At 42.8% G+C, this 21,634-nt stretch overlaps 1 protein-coding gene across 3 annotated transcripts in view; it reads left to right on the top strand.

The window, feature by feature from the left end:
* NUMA1 (nuclear mitotic apparatus protein 1) overlaps positions 1-21,634 on the top strand; it is a 213,694-nt gene that overhangs the window by 156,968 nt on the left and 35,092 nt on the right. For all 3 annotated transcript variants that reach the window (XM_030199975.1, XM_030199974.1, XM_030199976.1), the window contains exons 15-18: positions 5,595-5,636; positions 13,073-13,141; positions 17,527-17,637; positions 18,737-18,967. In XM_030199975.1, the coding sequence (XP_030055835.1) occupies positions 5,595-5,636; positions 13,073-13,141; positions 17,527-17,637; positions 18,737-18,967 (453 nt within the window). The remainder of the gene's footprint in view (positions 1-5,594; positions 5,637-13,072; positions 13,142-17,526; positions 17,638-18,736; positions 18,968-21,634) is intronic.

Raw genomic sequence — 21,634 nt, 5'->3', positions numbered from 1 at the left:
CGAGTGAGTACGACACTCGCCTTTTATATGTTTGATTGTGTTGACATTTACATAGTAACATAGTAGATGATTGCAGAAAAGGACCTGCATGGTCCATCTAATCTGCCCAACAAGATACTCATATGTGCTACTTCTTGTGTATACCTTACCTTGATTTGTATCTGCCATTTTCAGGGCACAGACCGTTGAAGTCTTGCCCAGCACTAGCCCCGCCTCCCAAACACCAGCCCCGCCTCCCAATCTCGGCCAAGCTTCTGAGGATCCATTCCTTCTGAACAGGATTCCTTTATGTTTATCCCACGCATGCTTGAATTCCGCTACCATTTTCATCCTCACCACCTCCCACGGGAGGGCATTCCAAGCATCTACCACTCTCTCCGTGAAAAAATACTTCCTGACATTTTTCTTGAGTCTGTCCCCCTTCAATCTCATATTTCCTCTCGTTCTGCCACCTTCCCATCTCCGGAAAAGGTTCGTTTGCGGATTAATACCTTTCAAATATTTGAACATCTGTATCATATCACCCCTGTTTCTCTTTTCCTCCAAGGGTATACATATTCAGGTCAGCAAGTCTCTCCTCATACTATGCCATACTTGTTTGAATATTTTTACTGTTGTAATTGTCTGTTGCTTATGTTAGACTTATTCTTGATGTACACCACCTTGAGTGAATTCCTTCAAAAAGGTGGTAATTAAAATTTTAATCATAATATAGTGCTTTTGAGTTGGACCTATGATTGAAAACTAATGGCCCAAAGGAGAGCAACATGTAATATATAGGCCAAGTAAGTTTTTCTGATGGTCGTCCCATTTTTTTATGCATACAAAAAATTTCTAGACTAGTGTCTTTTGCACAGAGGGTTTATAATTTTGATAGTTTTATGATCTGGGGAATTCAGGGAATATTTTATTTTGATTTCTCTAAATGTGAATAGCAGGCTCATTTTCGAAAGAGAAGGACGCCCATCTTTCGACACAAATCGGAAGATGGGCGTCCTTCTCCCAGGGTCGTCCAAATCGGTATAATCGAAAGCCAATTTTGGACGTCCCCAACTGCTTTCCGTCGCAGGGATGGCCAAAGTTCAAGGGGGCGTAGCGAAGGCGGGACTAACACATGGACGTCCTCGACCCATAATGGGAAAAAAAGGGCGTCCCTGATGAGCACTTGGACGACTTTACCTGGTCGTGTTTTTCTTACAACCAAGGCACAAAAAGGTGGCCCAGATGACCACCGGAGAGAATCGGGGTTGACCTCCTCTTGCTCCCGCCAGTGGTCACTAACCCCCTCCCACCCTCAAAAAGCATCTTTAAAAAAAATGTTGTGCCAGCCTCCGATGTCGTGCTCAGCTCCATCACAGCAGTATGCAGGTACCTGGAGCAGTTTTAGTGGGTGCAGTGCACTTCAGGCAGGCGGACCCAGGCCCATCCCCCTCCCTTACGTTTGTGGAGGAAACAGCGAGCCCTCCAAAACCCACCAGAAACCCACTGTACCCACATCTAGGTGCCCTCTTCGCCCATAAGGGCTATGGTAGTGGTGTACAGTTGTGGGTAGTGGGTTTTAGGGGGAGTTTGGGGGGTTCAGCACACAAGGTAAGGGAGCTATGTTCCTGGGAGCATTTTATGAAGTCCATTGCCCCCTAGGGTGCCCGGTTGGTGTCCTGGCATGTTAGGGGGACCAGTGCACTACAAATGCTGACTCCTCCCACGACCAAAGGGCTTGCATTTGGTTGTTTCCGAGATGGTTGTCTTTGGTTTCCATTATCACCGAAAATCAGAAACGACCAAGTCTAGGGACGACCAAAATTTGGGTGTCCCCGACCGTATTATCGAAACGAAAGATGGACGCCCATCCTGTTTCGTTAATAGGGGTTTCCCCACCCCTCCATGGGGACGTTTTGTGAGGACGTCCTCAACAAAACTTGGGCGTCCCTTTTGATTATGCTCTTCCACGTGAGTTAAGAGCAGGACAAAGTTGGAAATGAGAGAGTTCCAACTGTACAACTAATTCTGCTCGTACCATATGAAGCGAAGAGTAGCAAGGGTCCATTTCACAGTTCAGTTCTTAAGTATATCTGAAGTATTCGCTTACAGCCTAGAGTGTACAGTCTCTGCTGATGGAGATCCATATGTGATGGTGGAAAGAACACTGGTGTTACAAATTGCTCATTGATATGGAATTCGGGTACTACCTTGGGAAGAAATTTTAGGGTGTGTTCTTAGAACAACATGATCATTGTAGAACTGAGTATAAGGTTGATAGTGAATCGGTGTTTGTAATTTCTCTAATTCTACATGCTGATATAACAAGCAGAAATAAAACTTTCCAAGAGAAATTTCAGTTTTTCTCAGTAGGGGTTCAAATGGCAGGCCCATGAGCTGTGAAAGGATGAACCTGCCATTTGAACCCCTAGAGTCAGAAAAATTGAATGTCATTCATGAAACCTTTCATAAATGTAGCCATCAGAGGATGCTTAGAAATGGGCTGTTTATTTGTGTAATCGTGGTCTGGCTGTGAGGTGCACTCACCGAATTGGTACAGAGACTATAGTCCAACAAGGTTAGGAGGTATTGAAGGAGACTGGATATTGAACAGTTGAAGTGAATCCTCTGTCCATGAGAATGCACAAAGTTTGTGAATATTTTCCGCTTGTAAAAGTAAGATTTTGTAGTAGTCTTTCTTTCCAGACCCTTAGGAAAATGTCATTTCATTCGACATAACAAGGTCTACTAATGTCCCCCTTTCAGCATCCATGGCAGTAAGCTAGGGATTGGAGGTTAGGATGGATGAATGTGCTGTTTGAGAGATTAGATGCAGATAGGTTGGCAGAATTAGAGAAGGATCCTGACTTTGATGTAGAAGGTGAGAAAACCAAATTTGTCTTCACTAATGTGGCACAATAAAAATTATACATGCTTAGTCTCTGTGTGCTTTCTGAAGCATCTTCTGTTAAGTGATTGTTGCTGGGACAGTGAGAACCAGAAGGCTGAACATTTTCTGTTCTCTTCAATTGTAAAGAGGTTTACCTGAGGTTGACACCAACATCAAAGCAAATGTTGGATTATCCTAATGTCCTAAGACGTTTATGACTGTCCCATTGACAACATGTTTTCAGCCAGACTGTGTTCTGTGTTGTTCTCCTAGTAAGTGTGAGGCAAGTAGAAAAATGTACAGTTCTTCTGCCGAATTCCAAATTCTCACAGGTCCATGAGCTATTCTGTCCTTTTTTGTTGATATAGAACATGGCTATGTGAAAATGAACCAAAGGCACTATTTGGACTGTTGCTGCAGGGTGACGAAGTAATTCTAGTACGTGTGCATGAGTGTTGCCGTAGTCGCCAGATTGAATATGACTTTTGCTCTGTTGGACAGTAAGAAAGGTTGTGGCTCACAGTGTCAGTCTTGTCTGCTATAAATTCCAAGGTTTGAGTAGGAGACTGTTGATTTTTCTTTATTGACAGTGAACTCTAGGGCCTCTGGCAAAGAGTTCCTGAGCTTAACTCTTTGCCAGAGGATGTGGTAACAGCGGTTAGCGTATCTGGATTTAAAAAAGGGTTGGACAAGTTCCTGTAGGAAAAGTCCATAGTCTGCTATTGAGACAGACATGGGGAAAGGAACTGCTAGCCCTAGGATTTATAGGAAGGTACTCAAATTTGCTTCTTGTTACCTTAAAAAGAGGACATGTTCCGTCCAATTCTGTACCCTGGACCTAAGGCATATGAACAGAACGCTAAAGGTCTCCAGCTTTCGAATGGAGAAGTTACAGTCAGGGAGAGTTTCTCACTTCTCTAGATTTCACAGAAGCCTATATGCATATTCTGATTCAGACAATGCATCAGAGGATTGTCCTGGTTTGTGGTTCTGGGACAACATTATCAGTGTTGAACACTCCTGTTCAGGTTAGCCATGGCACTGAAGATGTTTTCCAAGGTAATTGTGGTAGCTGCAACCACTTGAAAGAAGTCAGGAATGTTGGTGCATCCTTATTTGTACTATTGGTTGATTCAAGCAAGGTCATAAGAGGAGAGGGAGGAGACCATGAGTTGAGTAGTCCAGTTTTTCCAGAAGCAAGCTTCGTCCAGACTGTAAAGTATCTGGGGGTGCATTTTGACATCTGCTTAGCAAAGTGTTTCTCTCCAAGGAGATGAGAAAGAATCTACAGGCACGACAGGAACTTGTTCAGGAGAGACAGGGGGCCCTGGAATCATCTTCAGGTGTTGAGATTCATGACAGCAACACTAAAAGTTGGTTCCGTGGGTAAGGGATCACATGAAACCTTTGCAAAGGTCTCTGCTGAGCCCTGGGCACCACCGAAATAGGATCTAAAAGTTTCCTTGCCTCTTTTAGAGGAAGCAGCTCACGGTGCAATGTCGAGTCCATCTGTGCTCAATAGCATTCTTTGGGTCAAACTGTTCTCACATTACGTCTGTTGGTGAATATTTTATCCATCGGTTTTTTTTGAGCCACTTTGGCATGGACTCTTGTTGTTATTGGCCAGGTTGGCCGCCTTTTTATGTACCAGTAAATCTGTGTCCTCTATTTTCGATTGTGGCTCCAGACCGTTGATTCACCCCTACTCTTTGTTCAAGTGCTGCCATAAACCATAATTGCCCAACTTATGGTGTGAAGGCATCTATAGACCTCCAACAGCAGTTGGCTTTCACGATTAGTCTAACTGTGGGAGCTGACAGTTCTTGTCTTCTGAAGCAATATTTTAAAGTAATAAACCAGTTAAAATTCAAGAGAGAGCACTTCACCAAAGAACATGACACCCCCCCGTCCTCAAGGGCAGCAAACTCAGCTGGTTTTCAGGTTATCAAGACAAATTTTTAGTGTGTTATACTTGCATAGTTGTGATTAGTGGAGCAGGCTGAGTTGCATATTTTGACTGCCATGCCCTTGAATAATAGAATGGGGAGAGAAAACCATCTTCCACAGTTGTTTTTTCGGGAGGGGGGGGCGGGGATTAACTTTCTTTGTGCCCTATGTTGAGCAGTCAGTAGTAATACAGTAGTGAGCCTGACAATAATTTGTAATTAATCACCCAGATAAAGATGGAAATTGCGAGGACAATCAAACTTTGATAGGGAGGGGGGAGGGAGGGGGGTGGTAGGGAAGGGAGGAACAGAAGAGGAGGGCTAGAGGGGGAAGTGAGGCGATTATATGCTTGAACAAATTTAAGGGGGTAGGACAGAGCTGAGGGTGTAGACCCTTGTTTATAGTGATTGGGAGTTGATAGTTCAATTTTCACCATAAGGGTGACTTGGGTTGTTGTTTTGTTCTTTTCTGTTATGTTATATGGATGTCCAATATTTTAGGACAACTTGGCATTATCTGTACTGTCTTGAATGTTGTAAGTTGCTTCATTAATAAAAATATTTAAAGTGAAAAAAAAAAAAGATGGCAATTGCATCTCAAAGCATTCTGCTAATTCCAGTCCTCTACACCACCAATTCCTCAGTATTTATTTAAGATGAGCAGTAATAAATAGTGTATCTTGGGATTAGTTGCAAATAAGAATGATAATCTTATTCATCTTATTTCTCATGTGCTCATTGTTCTGTTTTATTTTGTTTGCTACCATTCTGTCACACAGGTTGAAAAGCTAGAGTTACAACAGAATGAGCAGACTAAACAGGTAACGTGGAACCCGTTACTTAAGCGGTGACATTGCATGCAGCTAACCTGGCCACATAACTGCACCAGTGTGTGTTACAGCCAGCTGCCATTTTTCCTGTGAACTGTTTGCCATTGGAACTGCATTTATCAAGAGAACTGGTTTTAACGCTGTCTTGACTCGGATAACCCAGTGCATAATTCATCAAGAGTGTACACACATAGGACTGGGCCTTCAATCCTATCCACTGCATCGTATTCCAAACAAAATGTACGTTTTTCTCCTAAATTCACAAGAAGCTGGCTCATCTTCCTTTTGCCTTTCCCACCTTACCCTTAACTGCCCTCCACCCCCAAACCACTGAAGTCTACCACTCCTGTTCCCAGTTCTGTCTAGAAAGCATTCTTGTTGATACTAATTATCTGTACAAAATACTTTTCTTTATCTCTAATGACAGGGGTCCAAAGCTTTCACTCTTTTGTGCCAATATGATGTACCATGACAAGGGGCTTTTATAAGCCCACTTGTATCCAGTAAAAAGTGTGCGGTTGTTCCCTTTTTGATTGGAAATGCTAGTTACCATTTCCTTTCATGTTCTGAAAACACCGTTAACTTGTTCCCCTAATGAGTTAGTCTGATGTTGACTATAGACTGCACTCCACTGTATATAGTGCTGGCTTTTATTTAAATTAGACCCCCATCATGGGAAGGACATCCCATTGCAGTGCTAAGTCACTTGCAAATAAAAACTCTAAATGTGGTGCTGAACCCTAAGCCAAAGAACTAAAACCCAAAATAGGGGCTGTAACACTGATTATTAAAAATGTATTCCCTGACTCACTTGCATACCTCGTTGTCAAAAACAGAATGCAGCTACCTCAGGATTGTTTAGTACCATTGTTTGTTTATCCAGCTGTTAAAGGTAACGCTATTTGAGAAGTACTTGATTCTTCCCAACTGTGCGGTACATCTTTGAGTCTGAGGGGCTCCTGCCCTATATTGTGTTCTCTTGCTCAGCAGTATGCCAGCCTTACTGGTCCATAAATTTGAAATCCTAGACCATAGTTGTGGCCCCACTCCAGCTTCATTCTTGTTATAACAAAACCAAACAGTTCTTTCCCAAGAATTTACAAGAATGACTTTCCTATGTTGGGCATAACTTTTCTTGCTTTTGAAGGTATGCCTTTAAAGTACTGGGCAAACAGTTTGCAATGAAGACAACAGCTTGAGCTTGGGGAGACCATTCAATATGGGTGATGTGGTGGAGGAAGCCCTTCCATTAGACTAGACTGATTTTTCAAGGTGCATGTTCGTTTGCTTCAGTTCTAAACACTAATCACCTTGGTGCGCTGCTTCTCTTCCCCCCCCCCCCCCCCCCCCCTTTACTTCGTGTTCTATAGCTTGCTGTCTGTAGAGAATTTGAGGCAGGGGCGTATCTGCGTGGGGCCACAGGGGCCTGGGCCCCCACAGATTTCGCCCTGGACCCCCCTACCACAGACCCTCTCCACCTCCCCCTCCCTCCCGCCCGCCACCAACCCGTCGCCGATCTTTGCTGGCGGGGGACCCCAAGCCCCCGCTAGCCGAAGTCCTTTCTTCCGTGCAGGATGCAAGTTGCAACGCTTCCTGTTCTTCTGAGTCTGACGTCCTGCACGTACAACGTGCAGAACGTCAGACTCAGAATTTGGAATTCAGTGACGTCCTGCGCGTTGTACGTGCAGGACGTCAGACTCAGAAGAACAGGAAGCGTTGCAACTTGCAGCGGCGCAGCCTGCATGGAAGAGAGGACCTCGGCTGGCAGGGGGTTGGGGTCCCCCGCCAGCAAAGGTAAGTGACAGCAGCGGGGGAGGATGTCATTGGTGGCGAGGGGGGGGGGGATCGGTGGCGCCGTGGGGGGGGGGGGCTAAAATGTGCCCCCTCCCTCTGGCTCTGGCCCCCCTACCGCCCGAGTCCAGATACGCCCCTGATTTGAGGATTGGTTTTTTTTTCTCCTGCTTGTTGAAATCAATCTAACTGCTAAGGTGCACAGCAACCAGGCAAAATAATGCAAAGCTATGTGTACTTATTAGAAGCATTATTCAGAAGGAACCTCTGTAGCCACCACTCGCTTTTCACATTGCCTTCATTTCTTCTTGCATGTCCTCTTGGCTGCATAGAACAAAGCATGCAGTAGTTTGAGAACAGAGGTATATTAAGTGCTTCAAGATCACAGTCACAAGGCGCAAGTGCATCTTATTTTGAGATTTGAAAATTCCTCTTCCCCACTTCCCCATCCAAAAGTATTTGGTTTTATAGGTAAGGAATATTTTTTTTACTATACTGGAGTGGGGGGGGGGGGGGTCACGTCTTTCTGTTGGAAGCTATTTTATATACAGCAGATTAGAAACCATACTTTAGGAGGTTGTATGCATTTCTGGAATATTCATATAAAGAGCGCTGCCTAAATCTAAAATATCTGAGTATGTTTTAAAACACATTTACCCCGTGCCTACAGGTCTGCCTGCTCTCAGGCTAGGCTAAATGCACCAGCTGACACACTAAATTGTCATGACTTTACTGCAATGTGTTTTCCCCAGGAATACTGAAAATAAGGAGAGAGAGGGGGGGGGGGGGGGGGAGTGTGATCACTTCAGAGTCCAGAATCAACACAGCACCATAGAAGAAAGGGGAAGGTGCTGTACTGAAAGCCTTTAAAAAAAAAAAAGAAATTGTAACCTGTACTACCTTTCTCTTGCTTTCCAAAGAGAGAGGGGGAGAGTGCTGTGAGTAGCTCCTGCCATCAGACCCATGGCACCAAGTTACTGGGCACAACCTAGAATTGGTGTGGAAATTCCAGCCCCAAGTTGATCTCAAAGCACCACCGCCTGCAGCTTCTCCCCGACTTTGTTTATGCTTCACCGACAATCTGGGCCTACAACCTTTTCTAGAATGGTCTACTCCTTGTTGCACCAGGCCACGTCACCACACCATCTATCAGAACTAGAGAAATACCGATACAGGTTTTTGTTTTGTTTTTCTCTTTGCCGCTATCTACAACTAACTTGATTGGACTGTTCTGGAATGAACGATAAGGCAAGGTCTTGTTGTGACTTGTGAATTTCAGACTCTAGCCTTGGTCTTAGGATAAGAGAGTGTGGTGGTTTTTGTCTAATGTTGTAAGCAGGTAGGAAAAAGTTTGAGCTGAACAGTCCACTTTCATCAAGCAGTAAAAGTGAACAGAGATCCTTCCCCCAACAGATAAGAAGTATTGCCATGCTGGGGCAGACAAAGGTCCATCAAACCCAGCATCCTGTTTCCAACAGTGGCCAATCCAGGTCACAAGTACCTGGCAAGATCCCAAAACAGTACAATACATTGTATGCTGCTTATCCTAAAAATATAACAAAATGTTTAAACACACATGAATACAAGTGTATTGCTTCTTCAGCTTATTGAGAGTGGAGTAGTCTCATATGTAACACACGATAAAGATTATTTGATTTTTCACCCAATGACTGGGTGTATTATCTGTGTGTATTGTCTAATCATTGACTGAACCTCCACCACCCTTTGCTAATCTTATATATAAAGATATATTTCTGTTTGTCAATATGCTAACATCTAATTTTATGTAGCACTTAGCTTGAACAAGTTGGTGCTCTTAAAACCCCGACAGGTCCCCGTTTCGTGGTTACTTTCTCAAGGGGGAGTCACCAGTTCTAAAACCAAAAACAAGATGCAGCACAAAGTTACTTACAAAATAGTTCTAAAGGCATATTAGTTGTATAATTACTTGTATTCTAAATAAAATTGCTGTTAGCAGTGGATTTTCCCCAAGTCCATTTTAATAATGGTCTATGGACTTTTCCTTTAGGAAGCCATCCAAACCTTTTTTTTAAACCCTGCTAAGCTAACTTCTGTTACTACATTCTCTGGCAACAGATTCCAGAGCTTAATTACACATTGAGTGGAAAAAAAGATTTTTCTCCGATTCGTTTTAAATTTACTGCTTTGTAGCTTCATTTCGTGCCCGAAGTAAACAAGTGATTCACGTCTACCCATTCCATTCCACTCATTATTTTTTTTTTTGTTTCAACATTTTTTATTGATGATTGCACATTGTAACATGGTCTTTTGATTGAGTACATGACAGGTTTTAAATTTGTCGGTCTTATGTACAATAGTGCAAAGTCGCTATCATCAATTTTTGTTGTTACAGTTTCCTCCCCTATCCCCCCTTTTCCCCCTTATATTCCATGTACAAATAAAAAAGAAAAAAAACTATACAGCAATGAACTTTATACTCAAACTGTAATTTCCAATAATAATAGCTTGTGTTTGTTCCATGATTGAACCCCTTGTTTAATCCCCCCCCCCCCCCTCCCACTCGTCCCCTCCCCCCTTTATTAAATATTCTGCGCTTGCTTCATGGTCCATTCATACATATCCTCTTCACATTCTTATTTTCTACTGTGTTGGTTAAGGTACACTACCTTATTTGTTGCTACTTAAAACTCTGCCATTTTCCTTGCTGTCTTATGTTCCCCTTCCAGTCGCCTCCAACTAAGATGCACTGGGACTCCCCCTCCCTCCTTCCTTCTTTTCTTATGTGGAAAATTTATGTAACACTGCACTTCTCGCTTTATGGGAAATACTTTGCAAGTACTTGGTCCATATGGAATCAAACCTCTTTCTTTTCTTGGAAGTGTCCTGAGCTTCCCTTGCCTCCCAGAGCATCAACTCATGAAATCTATTCCTCCAATACCAGAAGGAGGGCAGTTCCTCCTACATCCAGTGTCTAAGTATACATTTTTTTCCCCACGACAAATGCCTTGCATAATAATAGTTCCAAATTCTTATCTGAAATCCCGTAGGCTGTCCTGATTAAAAGTACTCCTCTCCAGGATGGGATTATTCTTTGATCAATGGTATTCTCAAGGTATTTGTGCACCATCTTCCAAAATGTTTTTACTCTATCACAACTCCAAAATGCATCCAAAAACGTATTTCTTCCTCTTTTGCACTTAGAACATTGACCATCGGGTGTCCACCCTGCTCTTGCTGCTTGTGTTTGTGTTATATATCCCCTGTGTATTATCCTATATTGACTCTCCTGCAGCTCTGCCCCTCCCCACCTGCTTTGGTGGGGGGAGGGGATATCTGTTATCAATTTTGCAAAGTTTACTCCCTCCATATCCTAATTCTTTACTCCATGCCTCTTTGAGCGCTTCATAATTGGCGGGGGGAGGGGGGGCTCAGCGACAGCAGCGCTTTATGCAAACTAGATATCGAAACCTGATCATGTGCACCCCCCTTTAAGAATTTCTCGAAGTTTTTGACCCAGTTTTGTACCCAGAGCCTCTTGATCTAGACTAAACCAGTAGTGGTGTAATTGTCTACAAGTGTAATAGTCTTTGTTGGTAAGGGATAGCCTCTGCTGCAGATCTTGAAATGTGTACAACCTTCCCTCCTCATTGACTAAATGTTCCACTGAAGTGATTCCCATTTCTGACCAGTTTTTAATGATCCCTGCTTCCATTCCAGGTTGGAAGTCCCCATTCCCTTGAAGTGGCAGCTGATCACTGACACTTGGATTATGATTCCAGGCTCCACTCATTATTTAATAGACCTCCGTCTGCTTTTACTACATTCTCTGGCAACAAATTAATTACATAGATTGGTGAGGCAAGATTTCCCTTCACTAAATCCATGTTGGCTTTGTCTCATTAATACATGCTTTTGAATATGCTCTGTAATTTTTGTTCTTTATATTAGTCTCTACCATTTTGACCAGCACCAACGTCAGACTTAGTGGTCTATAATTTCCCAGATCACACCTGGAACCTTTTTTAAAAATCTGCATATTACTAACAATAGTTCTGCAAGTTCATTTTTCAATTCTGTCAGTACTCTGGGATGAATACCATCCGGTCCATGCAATTTGCTGCTCTTCAATTTGTCAAACTACGCCATTACATCTTCCAGGTTTATAGAGATTTCATTCAGTTTATCTATCTTGTCAGATTTGAATACTGTTTCTGGCACCGATATCTCTCCCAAATCTTCCTTGGTGAAGACGAAGCAAAGAATTTAATCTTTCCGCTTGTCTTCCCAGAGTGCCCCTTTTTCTAGGGTTACCCTATGGCTCCAGAAAAAGGGCACATTGATCCAGTCCGGGTTTTGCTTCCAATGAAAGCAATGGAAGTAAAACCCAGACTGGCTCAGTCTGTCCTTTTTCTGGAGTCATATGGTAACCCTACCTTTTACCCCTCGGTCATCTAGCAGTCCAATTGATTCCTTTGCTGTCTTGCTTTTAATATACCTAAAATAATTTTTACTATGCGTTTTTACCTCCAACACATTCTTCCTTTTTTTTTTTTTTCAAAGTCCCTCTTTGCCTTTATCGGTGCTTTGCATTTAACTTGCCATTCCTTATGCTGTTTCTTATTATTTTCAATCTGATCCTTCTTCCATTTTCTGAAGGATTTTTTTTTATAGCTCAAATAGCTTCCTTCACCTCAATTTTTAACTATGCTGGCTGTCGTTTGGTCTTCCTCCTTTTTTAATACATGAAATATATTTGGCCTGGGCTTCCAGGATGGTATTTGTGAACAGCAGCAAGTTTTGGGTTCCCCCCCCCCCCCCCCCCCCCCCCAACCATTCTTCTCATTTTATCATAGTCTCAAAGTGAAATGCTAACGTATTGGATTTCCTGTATGTACTTACTCCAAAGCCAGCATCAAATTTGATCATATGACCACTGTTATCAAGTGGCCCCAGTACCATTACCTCCTGCACAGATCATGCACTCCACCAAGGACTAGGTCTAGAGTTTTTCCTCCTCTTATTGGCTCCTGTGCCTGCTGCTCCATAAAGCAGTCCTTGATTTTTGTCAAGGAATTTTACCTCCCTAGCATGCTGTGATGTTATATTTACCCAGTCAATATCGGAGTAATTGAAATCACCCTTTATTATTATGTTCCCAGTTTGTTAGCCTCCCTAATTTCTGATAACATTTCTACATCTGTCCATCCTGGCCTGGTGTACGATAGTACACTCCTATCAGTATACTATCCCCCTTTACATATGGAATTGAAATCCATAGGGATTCCAAGATGTGTTGTTTCTTGCTTCCTTAACATACAAAGCTACCCCTCCACCAATTTGATCCACCTTATCATTACGATCTGACAAGTTGGCATCCTGAGCATGTGTTTTCTAGTGTAGAGGCTGTTGTTCAAATATTGAGCCTTAACACCAGCCTCTCCTGTAGTTTGTGCCAGTTGTGAGCTAGAGAGAGGGAGACTCAAAATAAATCTGAGAAAACCAAAGATAAAAAGAGCAGCCTGTATTAGAGGCTAAAGAGTGCAAAGGGTGAAGACACCTGTAGGTCAAATGTGTCAAGTTCATTCACTTAAAACATTGAACCTGTTAGGGAGAAACCCTACTGCTATAACCATATGTGTTTTTTTCCCTTCTAGATCGTAGAGTTAAATAATAATCTTAGCCAGCAGGAAAAGACAACCAAGTCCAATCAGCAGAAGCAGAAGGTGAGCGGGAGGTGGGAAAGATGGTAAAGAGCATTATTTTAGTACACCTATTGTGCTATGTGCAATTTCCTAGCAGGTAACAGTATTCACCTCCCACAAAACAAACCCCCCTGAGATTCAAAGCAATTTAAGCAAGCAGGAGAGGCTCCTACCTGCTTTAAATCCCCTGGGGACACCTAACCCCTGATATTCAGTGGTACTAATGTGGGCAGTGCTGCTCAATATCACCTCTGACCGCTCACAGAAAAAGTAGGCAGGTCAGAGGTGGTTCTGGGGGTGGCATTAGGGAGAAGCGTGAGGTTATGTGGGTGCTGGCACACACGTAGCTAGCTAAGTAGCCTAATTTATGAAAGCTCAAAAGCTGTGATAAACTAGGCTGCTTAGCATGCAGGTGCCGGCACAAGCCCATGGCCAGAAAGCAGTCCTCCTCCCTCCCCCCTCCCCCCTAGGCCTACCTCTATCCGTGGGGGTCTTTGAGGGCAGGAGTTCAGCCCTCTCTCCCCTACCCCTTGCATCTGCCTGGCAAAATTACTGGTGGGGTGAGGGGGGGACTGTTTTCTGGCCACGGAAAGGAGAGGGCTTGGGACGCTCAAATTTGTTTAAAAACGTTTATGTGCATGCCAGCCTGATAGATAGTTAGGTGGGCCCTGGCTGAATATTGACCGGGCCCACATATGCTCCGGCAGCCTGCCTGCCCACATTTAGCCTCCAATATTCAGTGCCATTGCCTGGAAATGGCCTGGGACTGAGTATTGGTAGCTAATTCTGCCAGTGACGGTAAGCCAGGGTTGCCATATAGTTATGTCCTTGATGTTTTTAAATGTTTAGATAAATATCCTCTTTTATGTGCCTATGACCAACACACCTACCCACATAATGAGAGAAATTATCTCTGGCCTCTAAGTCATTCTGGACACAGGGTGCTAAAGAGAATGAAAGACATAGCTGATTTCTTTGTTTCCTTACTGGTTGAATCTGTCAAAGGAATTTTGTTTGTGCCGCACAACTTTAAGCATATGTCATGCAAAGACTTTCACACATATCTCAGAAGCCAGCTAAAGTTGTTGAGGGATATCCGCTCTTCTGTAACTACACTTGGGCTCACACTCAGTCAAACTTAAATCTAGAAGTTTTTGAAAAATTGGTTGTCTACTTCTATATTGTAAGTCAGGCACTGTTTGATGTATGTTCGTTAACTAAAAGCCATTTACACATTTGCTGTGATTAAATATTTTTTTAGCAAGGGTAGCAGCCATTTTAATTTTGTCTCCGCAAATATGGCAACCCTACAATAAGCATTTGAAAAAAAACCCACTGCCGTCTGAATATTGGCCAGAAAGTCATTTCAGTTTTTGCTTAGAATCTTTTTAAGCAGCTCTCTGCTAATTTCTTACATCTAGAGCAGGGGTGCCCATTGGGTTTTCGGGATCTCAGTGATGAATATTCACGAATCCATTTGCATAAAATGGAGGCAGTGCACTCAGATCTAATGCATATTTTTTATAGAAATCCTGAAAACCCAAAGAGTTTGGGCACCCCTGCACTAAAACACAAACTTTGGCGGGAGCATCAGATTACTATATGTACACAGTTTTATTTCTATGCTAGCATATCATGTATTTTCACACCTGGTCACAAGTACCTGTCAAGATCCCAAAACAGTACAATATTTTTTATGCAGTTTATCCTAGAAATTAGTGGATTTTCCCCAAGTCCATTAGGAAGTCATCCAAACCTTTTTTAAACCCTGCTAAGCTAACTACTGTTGCTACATTCTCTGACAATGAATTCCAGAGCTTAATTACACGTTGAGTGAAAAAAAATTATCCAATTCATTTTAAATTTACTGCTTTGTACTTTTCATTTTGTGCCCAGAGTAAACAAGCGATTCACGTCTACCCATTCCACTCCACTCATTATTTTATAGACCTTTATCATATCTCCCCTCAGCCATCATTTCTCCCAGCTGAAGGGCCCTTTCTGCTTTAGCCTTTCCTCATAGGGAAGTCGTGCCGTCTCCTTTATCATTTTTGTTGCCGTTCTCTATACCTTTTGTGATTCCATTATATCTTTGAGATGCGGTGACCAGAATTGAACACTATTTGAGGTGCAGTCGCACCATGGAGTGATACAAATTCCTAATGATAGTGTTGTTCTGATACGTCGCTAGAGACTAAAATAACAAACTTTGATGAATAGTTTGCCCTTTATTATTAAAATAAAAAGCTAGCTGGAAAATTCGAGCATGTGTTCTATAAGAGCTCAGATGGATCCTTCAAGAAATTTACCAACTTAAAAAGTTTTCTACTGTCAATTCCACCTTCTATCTGTTTAGAATCATACTCCTTTACCTTTAATACATTTTTATAATGTTTTATAACTTCCCGCCAAACCTTTTTTTTTTCTCAGCTAAGCTAACTTTCCTCCACTTCCTTTTCATCTGTCTGCAAACCTGTTCCTGAGGCAAGAGTTCGTCAAACCATGGCTTCAATTTTCTTTTATCCTTGGCCTCCAATATCATAGGAGCTATGTTATCTAAAATGGAGACATTGACTGAATTCCAATCTTCTATTAATGTAGCAAGGATTTTATCATCTAATTATTCTGCTTGTCTCCAAAATTTCTCCAAAGTTTATTTTCCTCTTGTGTATTAGGAATCTAGGTGATTACTTTAAACGTTTCTCTGTCCATCTAATTGTAAAAATTAAAGCAAAATGGTCAGACTACACAATAGGTTGCCAAGCAACATTATCAAATATAATGTATGAAAGTTTACATGATTGGAGTGAGCTTTTAAATCAAGATGATAACCACCTTCATGAGTCCTAGAAAAAGGAGGCCAAACCAGCTCGGATTCCAAAATTTCAAAAAGCTTTTAGTCTTATGAACAGATAAACCTTCAATATGTACATTAACATCACCTATTAAACAGATTATGGCTATCAACCACCTGCCTAGTTAGAAAAATCATAAAATTCATACCTAGCCTCACTTCATTTACCTGGTGGGCAATAAAACAACAAAATTTATCTTCAAAGGAACTGTCAAACTCAGAAGAAAAAAATTTCCAGCACTGAGTTAGAGAATCCTTTAACCTAATATGAAAAAACTCTTTATAAATTAATGCTGTGCCCCCTCCCTTTTTGGCAAGTGCAATAACTTACACCCTTCAGGGCATAAATTTCTAATCACGGGATCATCCAGTACTGATAACTATGTTGCCATGACCAGAAGCAGCCCTAATTGATCCTGTTCAATCCAGTCTCATAATTTCAGTCTTACTTACAACTGACCTTGCGTTAAACATAAGCACAGTGAACTGGGGTGTCAAGATACAGGAGACAAATTTGCTCACTTGATGGTAATCAAGTTTCTGAACTTAACTACATAAAAAAAATAATTCCTGTTCCTACCTAAGACCACTGGAATAACATTAGGAACTAACTGAATAAATGACCTTGATGGATTAGGAAAATTTTGAGAGAGAAACTGATAAGGTCAATGACTATTAAAATTAAATTGAGTAGAAAATAGGCCAACCAATACAACTGCAGCCCAAATTCTCCCAACCACAGCTTTTAAACAAAGATATCAATAAGACAAGAAAACTCAACCAGTACGTGATGATGATAAGATAAATCACGTACCTAAACAAACAACTTTTTGCCTATTCTCATACACTAACTCTTTAGGCCCTTCGTCACTCCTAAAGTCGCTCATGAAGGGGCGTGCAAAGGGGCAGTTCTCTTGTTTTGCACTCTTATCTGTTCGGTCGTTGAGTGGCTTTGGCATTAGTATACTGGAAGTTTCCTTCTGCACCCACATTATATCAATGATGTCTTTGCCTCCATCTACTGGTAAAGGGGACTTAACCCAGATTTCGGGTCTGGTCTAGCAGGATTCAAGGAAAAGAAATCAACAGGTAAACAATTTAGCCATCGAGTCTATCTCTAGGATGCTTGGTTTTCTCTGCTGGCCTTGTGTTTGGATTTAGGGTGATGAAGTTGAACTCTAATACATAAGTTACTAAAATATTTTGTTGGTTATCAGGGTTATTGAGAGGACTACAAATACATAAAAACCTTTTATGTGCCATGTAGGTCCTTGGTCTTCACTCTTAGTCCTCGATGGTTACCAGTGGGCCAGGTTTTCAGGCTATCCTTTAATGAATATGCATGAGAGATATTTGCATGCCTACTATTACCATTGTATTCAGATATCTTATACATGTTTACCAGGGATGGCCTGAAAACCTGACATGTTGGGAAGCTCTTGAGAACTGTTATTGAAGACCTAGGCTGTAGGCAGTCACTCTTTCTATGCTAAAAAAAAAAGCATTCTAGAGAGTAACTTATAAAGTCTCTGTTTCAATTTTGATCCTGCAGTTGCGTGAGAGTGGATTCCAGGAAGAGCTGCAGCAGAGTAAGAAGCACGTGGAGGAACTCCAGGCTCAGATAGAGCAGATGGAGCAGAAAGCAGAGCATTACAAGACACAGGTAATCTCTCCATATTAGAGAATGACACGGGGATAAAATTTGTCCCTGTCCCTGTGGGTTCTGTCTCCATCCCACCCTGTCCCTGTCCCCATCCTCATCCTTGTGGGCTCTGTTCTCATCTGCAGAAGCCTCGAACACTTATGATTTTATTTTTAAATCTTTTTATTAAAGTATAAAAAGGAACAGTATGCTGTATAAATTACAAATAGAAAGCAATAATAACGAGCAGCTATAATAAACCCTCCCACCACCACCACCCTCTTCTACTGCCTCAAGGAATCCTAATCCACCCTGTTAAAATATCCAGGGGTACAAAATACAACCTGTTCTGTGTGCCCTAGAGGGGAGAAATGTGCCCTATGAAGCACTGTTATGATTTTTTAAATCTGTGGATGAATAAGAAGTCACCAACAATCTCAGGATTTAGTTTAACTGTCCTGTCTTCCACAGTTCCTCCTGCAATAGAAGATGTTCTGGTAACAGGATGTACAAGATCCCCGATGCAAATTTTGCTAGCTGTGGCCAGCATGTTTACTTGTTTTTTCCAAAAAGTAAAAATATTTGTCTGCATCACACATAAATAACAGTCCAGTTGATAAACAGGCTTCAAAGTAGAAAGTGACACAGGGACAAAGTTTGTCCCCCTCATCAAGGGCTGTGTCCCCATCCCCGCGGGTCCCCGTCCCCATGTCATTCTCTACTCCATATCCACAGCATTCCATCTACCCACCACCAACTTTTCCTTTTCTAAAAATCATCTCACCTCAGATGACATGTCTAGACAAGATACTGGATCCCATGCCAACTGACTTCTCCATTGGTAGGCATTGTGGCAGAAGCAGCACTTCCTGGAATCAAATGTGCCCGACTGTTGCAGTCCCCAGTGGACAAGAGACATGCATAAGTTTCATGCATCACAATGCACAGAAGTCAAGTTTCAAATTCAGTGAATTTGATATACTGCCTAATACAAAACCTAAGTGGTTTATAGTAATAAATTATCAGCAATCACAAGTCTGGCATGCTTCAAAAGTTTTCCATTTGTATTGTGATTTGATTTTCTCTCGCCTTCCTCACCTTGAATCCTTTTCCTGTATAGATGGAGAAGGCAAAGACTCATTATGATGCAAAGAAGCAGCAGACCCAGGAATTGAATGAGGAGTTGCAAACCAAGGAGAAGGACCAAGAGCTGCTGAAGAAGGAGAACGCAGAACTCAAGCTGGAGACGGAGCGCCTCAACAAAGATGTACAACACTACCTACTAGAAGTAAAGGAGGCAGACATCAATTGCAAGAACATGTCTGCCCAGGTGCGCACCCTGGAAGCACAGGTACGCAATCCAAGCTTCTGCTTTTTCTCTTAAGGAACCTCAGATAACCCAATAACTATAGAATAGGTAAAAATTTCTATAACCCAATAAAAATACCGATCTATAGAATACAGGTAATCAATAACCCCAAGTATGATAAAAATATATATTGTGAAATGTAAGGAGGGCACTTTGAACAACCTGCTAAATCGGATCCAATTTCAGATGAGTGGCTCTCGGACTCAAGTGAGTCCTTCTGAAGTCCTTCCTACATTTCACAATATATTTGTATTTATCATACTTGCGGTTAGTGATTACCTATATTCTCTTCTATAGATTATAGGGCAGGGGTTTACTGGGTTATAGCTTTTTCTGTTTGTGGGGAAATGGGGTTTTCTAACCTGTGAGTTGTATTAAATGTTTCTATGTAGTGTATTTCTCTTGTTTGGCCAGCAGGTGCTGTGTGTTCTCTGTTTTTAAAGCTGTTGCAGAGAAATCAGTTTTCTTCCTTAGCATCCCTCCGGACCGGCCCAGGATTGGACTGATGGGTTGTGCTCGCCTTCCAGCAGGTTGGAGACTGAGAAAAAAACTCTGACTCTAGCGAGCCAATAGGAGCCCTGGTCACGTGACCCTAGCCTCAGTATTTTCTCAGTCTTCCAGCAGGTAGGAAGTGAGCCCACTAGTCTCCCTTGGTTGCTTTTTAGCCTTTTCTCTTCTATTTTGGCTTTTGTCTGCTTTTTCTCTGTGCACAAGTTCAGAGATTTTTCAGTCGCTGGAGAGACCCTCGAGCGGAGGGAATCGACGCTCTTCTGTTGCCTTGGCCTCGGGAGTGGCTGTATGTGTTTCCTCCGTGGCCGTTAGTCGGTCGAGTAATACAGCGCATCGAAGATCACTCCGGTCGGGTGATTCTGGTGGCTCCGGATTGGCAGCGTCGACCGTGGTACGGAGACCTGGTGCGGTTGGCAGTGGCGGCGTCCCTGCCCTTGTGGGGATCAGTTCTGTGTCAAGGCCCGATAATCATGCCGGATCCGGCTCGGTTTTCGCTTACGGCTTGGCTCTTGAGCGGCACAAGTTGAAGAAGGGGCTTTCGTCCAGTGGCTTTGCTACGATGTTGAGTTCCCGTGGACGATCCACTTCCTTGGCGTATGTCCGGGTTTGGAGAATCTTTGAGCACTGGTGTGAAGACCATCGAGTTCGGCCGTTTCGCTCTTCGGTGGCGAAAGTTTTGGAATTTTTGCACGATGGTGTTGATAGGGGTCTGGCCTTGTCTACACTGAAGGTTCAGGTGGCAGCTTTGTCATGTTTTCGTGGGAAGCTTCAGTTAAAGTCCTTCGCTTCTGTGCCTGCGGTAGTGCGTTTTTTGAAGGGTGTTAAGTTGCAGCGTCCGCCTCAGTGACGTGCCTCCGTGGGATTTGAAGCTAGTTTTGGATGCTTTGATCAGGCCTCCGTTTGGGCCTCTGGTATCGGCATCTTGTGTTCTTCAGCTATTCCTCTATAGATTTCAAGATCTTCCTGTCTGCAAAATTGCCCAAATGGGGGGAATTTACGCTGAAGTTAAATCAGGCTATGCAGAGCTAAAAGCTGAACTAGCCATCTTGGTCCATGACATCACTTCCTCCCCAGATCTCATTACTGCCTTGAGCAGAAATGGCAGGCAGTCCTGAAGAATTTGTTCGGTGTTCTCATTGATTCCAGGCTGCACTTCATAACTAGTATGTATTTTATTTTTTTTACATTTGTATCCTGCACTTTCCCACTCATGGCAGGCTCAATGCGGCTTACATGGGGCAATGGAGGGTTAAGTGACTTGCCCAGAGTCACAAGGAGCTGCCTGTGCCTGAAGTGGGAATCGAACTCAGTTCCCCAGGACCAAAGTCCACCACTCTAACCACTAGGCCACTCCTCCACTGTTGCTACTATTTGAGATTCTACATGGAATGTTGCTATTCCACTAGCAACATTCCATGTAGAAGTCGGCCCTTGCAGATCACCAATGTGGCCGCGCAGGCTTCTACATGGAATGTTGCTAGTGGAATAGCAACATTCCATGTAGAATCGCCAATAGTATCTATTTTATTTTTGTTACATTTGTACCCTGCGCTTTCCCACTCATGGCAGGCTCAATGCAGCTTACGTGGGGCAATGGAGGGTTAAGTGACTTGCCCAGAGTCACAAGGAGCTGCCTGTGCCTGCAGTGGGAATCGAACTCAGTTCCCCAGGACCAGAGTCCACCACCCTAACCACTAGGCCATTCCTCCACTCCATGTGTAAATATTTTCAGGATAATTAACTTTCAGGCCTTGATTTTTTTCGAGTCCCTGTTGTCCTAGCATTGTTGTTTTCGGTGAGCCTGGTAGCTAGGGATTACCAGCTGTGAGAATACAACTGTCCTGCTTGTCCTCAGAGAAGGCAAATTTACTCACCTGTAGCAAATGTTCTCCGTGGAGACAGGCCAAGTATTCTCACAAACCCTCCCACCTCCACTTGAAGTTATATTCTTTAGCTATCTTTTATGACTGAGGGATCCACGCTTGCATGTCGGGTGGGAAGGCATCAGCACATGTGTGATGGGGCGCTGCTAGAAAGTTCTATAATAATCTCGCTAGTCAGCATCTGCACTGGGCTCCGTATGATGACCAGCTATGAGAATACTTGGCCTGCTGTCCTTGGAGAATACCTGCTACAAGT

The sequence above is a fragment of the Microcaecilia unicolor genome, chromosome 4 (genome assembly GCF_901765095.1).
Source record: "Microcaecilia unicolor chromosome 4, aMicUni1.1, whole genome shotgun sequence".
Classification (NCBI taxonomy): domain Eukaryota; kingdom Metazoa; phylum Chordata; class Amphibia; order Gymnophiona; family Siphonopidae; genus Microcaecilia; species Microcaecilia unicolor.
The sequence above is the reverse complement of the archived record's forward strand: the minus strand, read 5'-3'. Positions and strand labels throughout refer to the sequence as shown.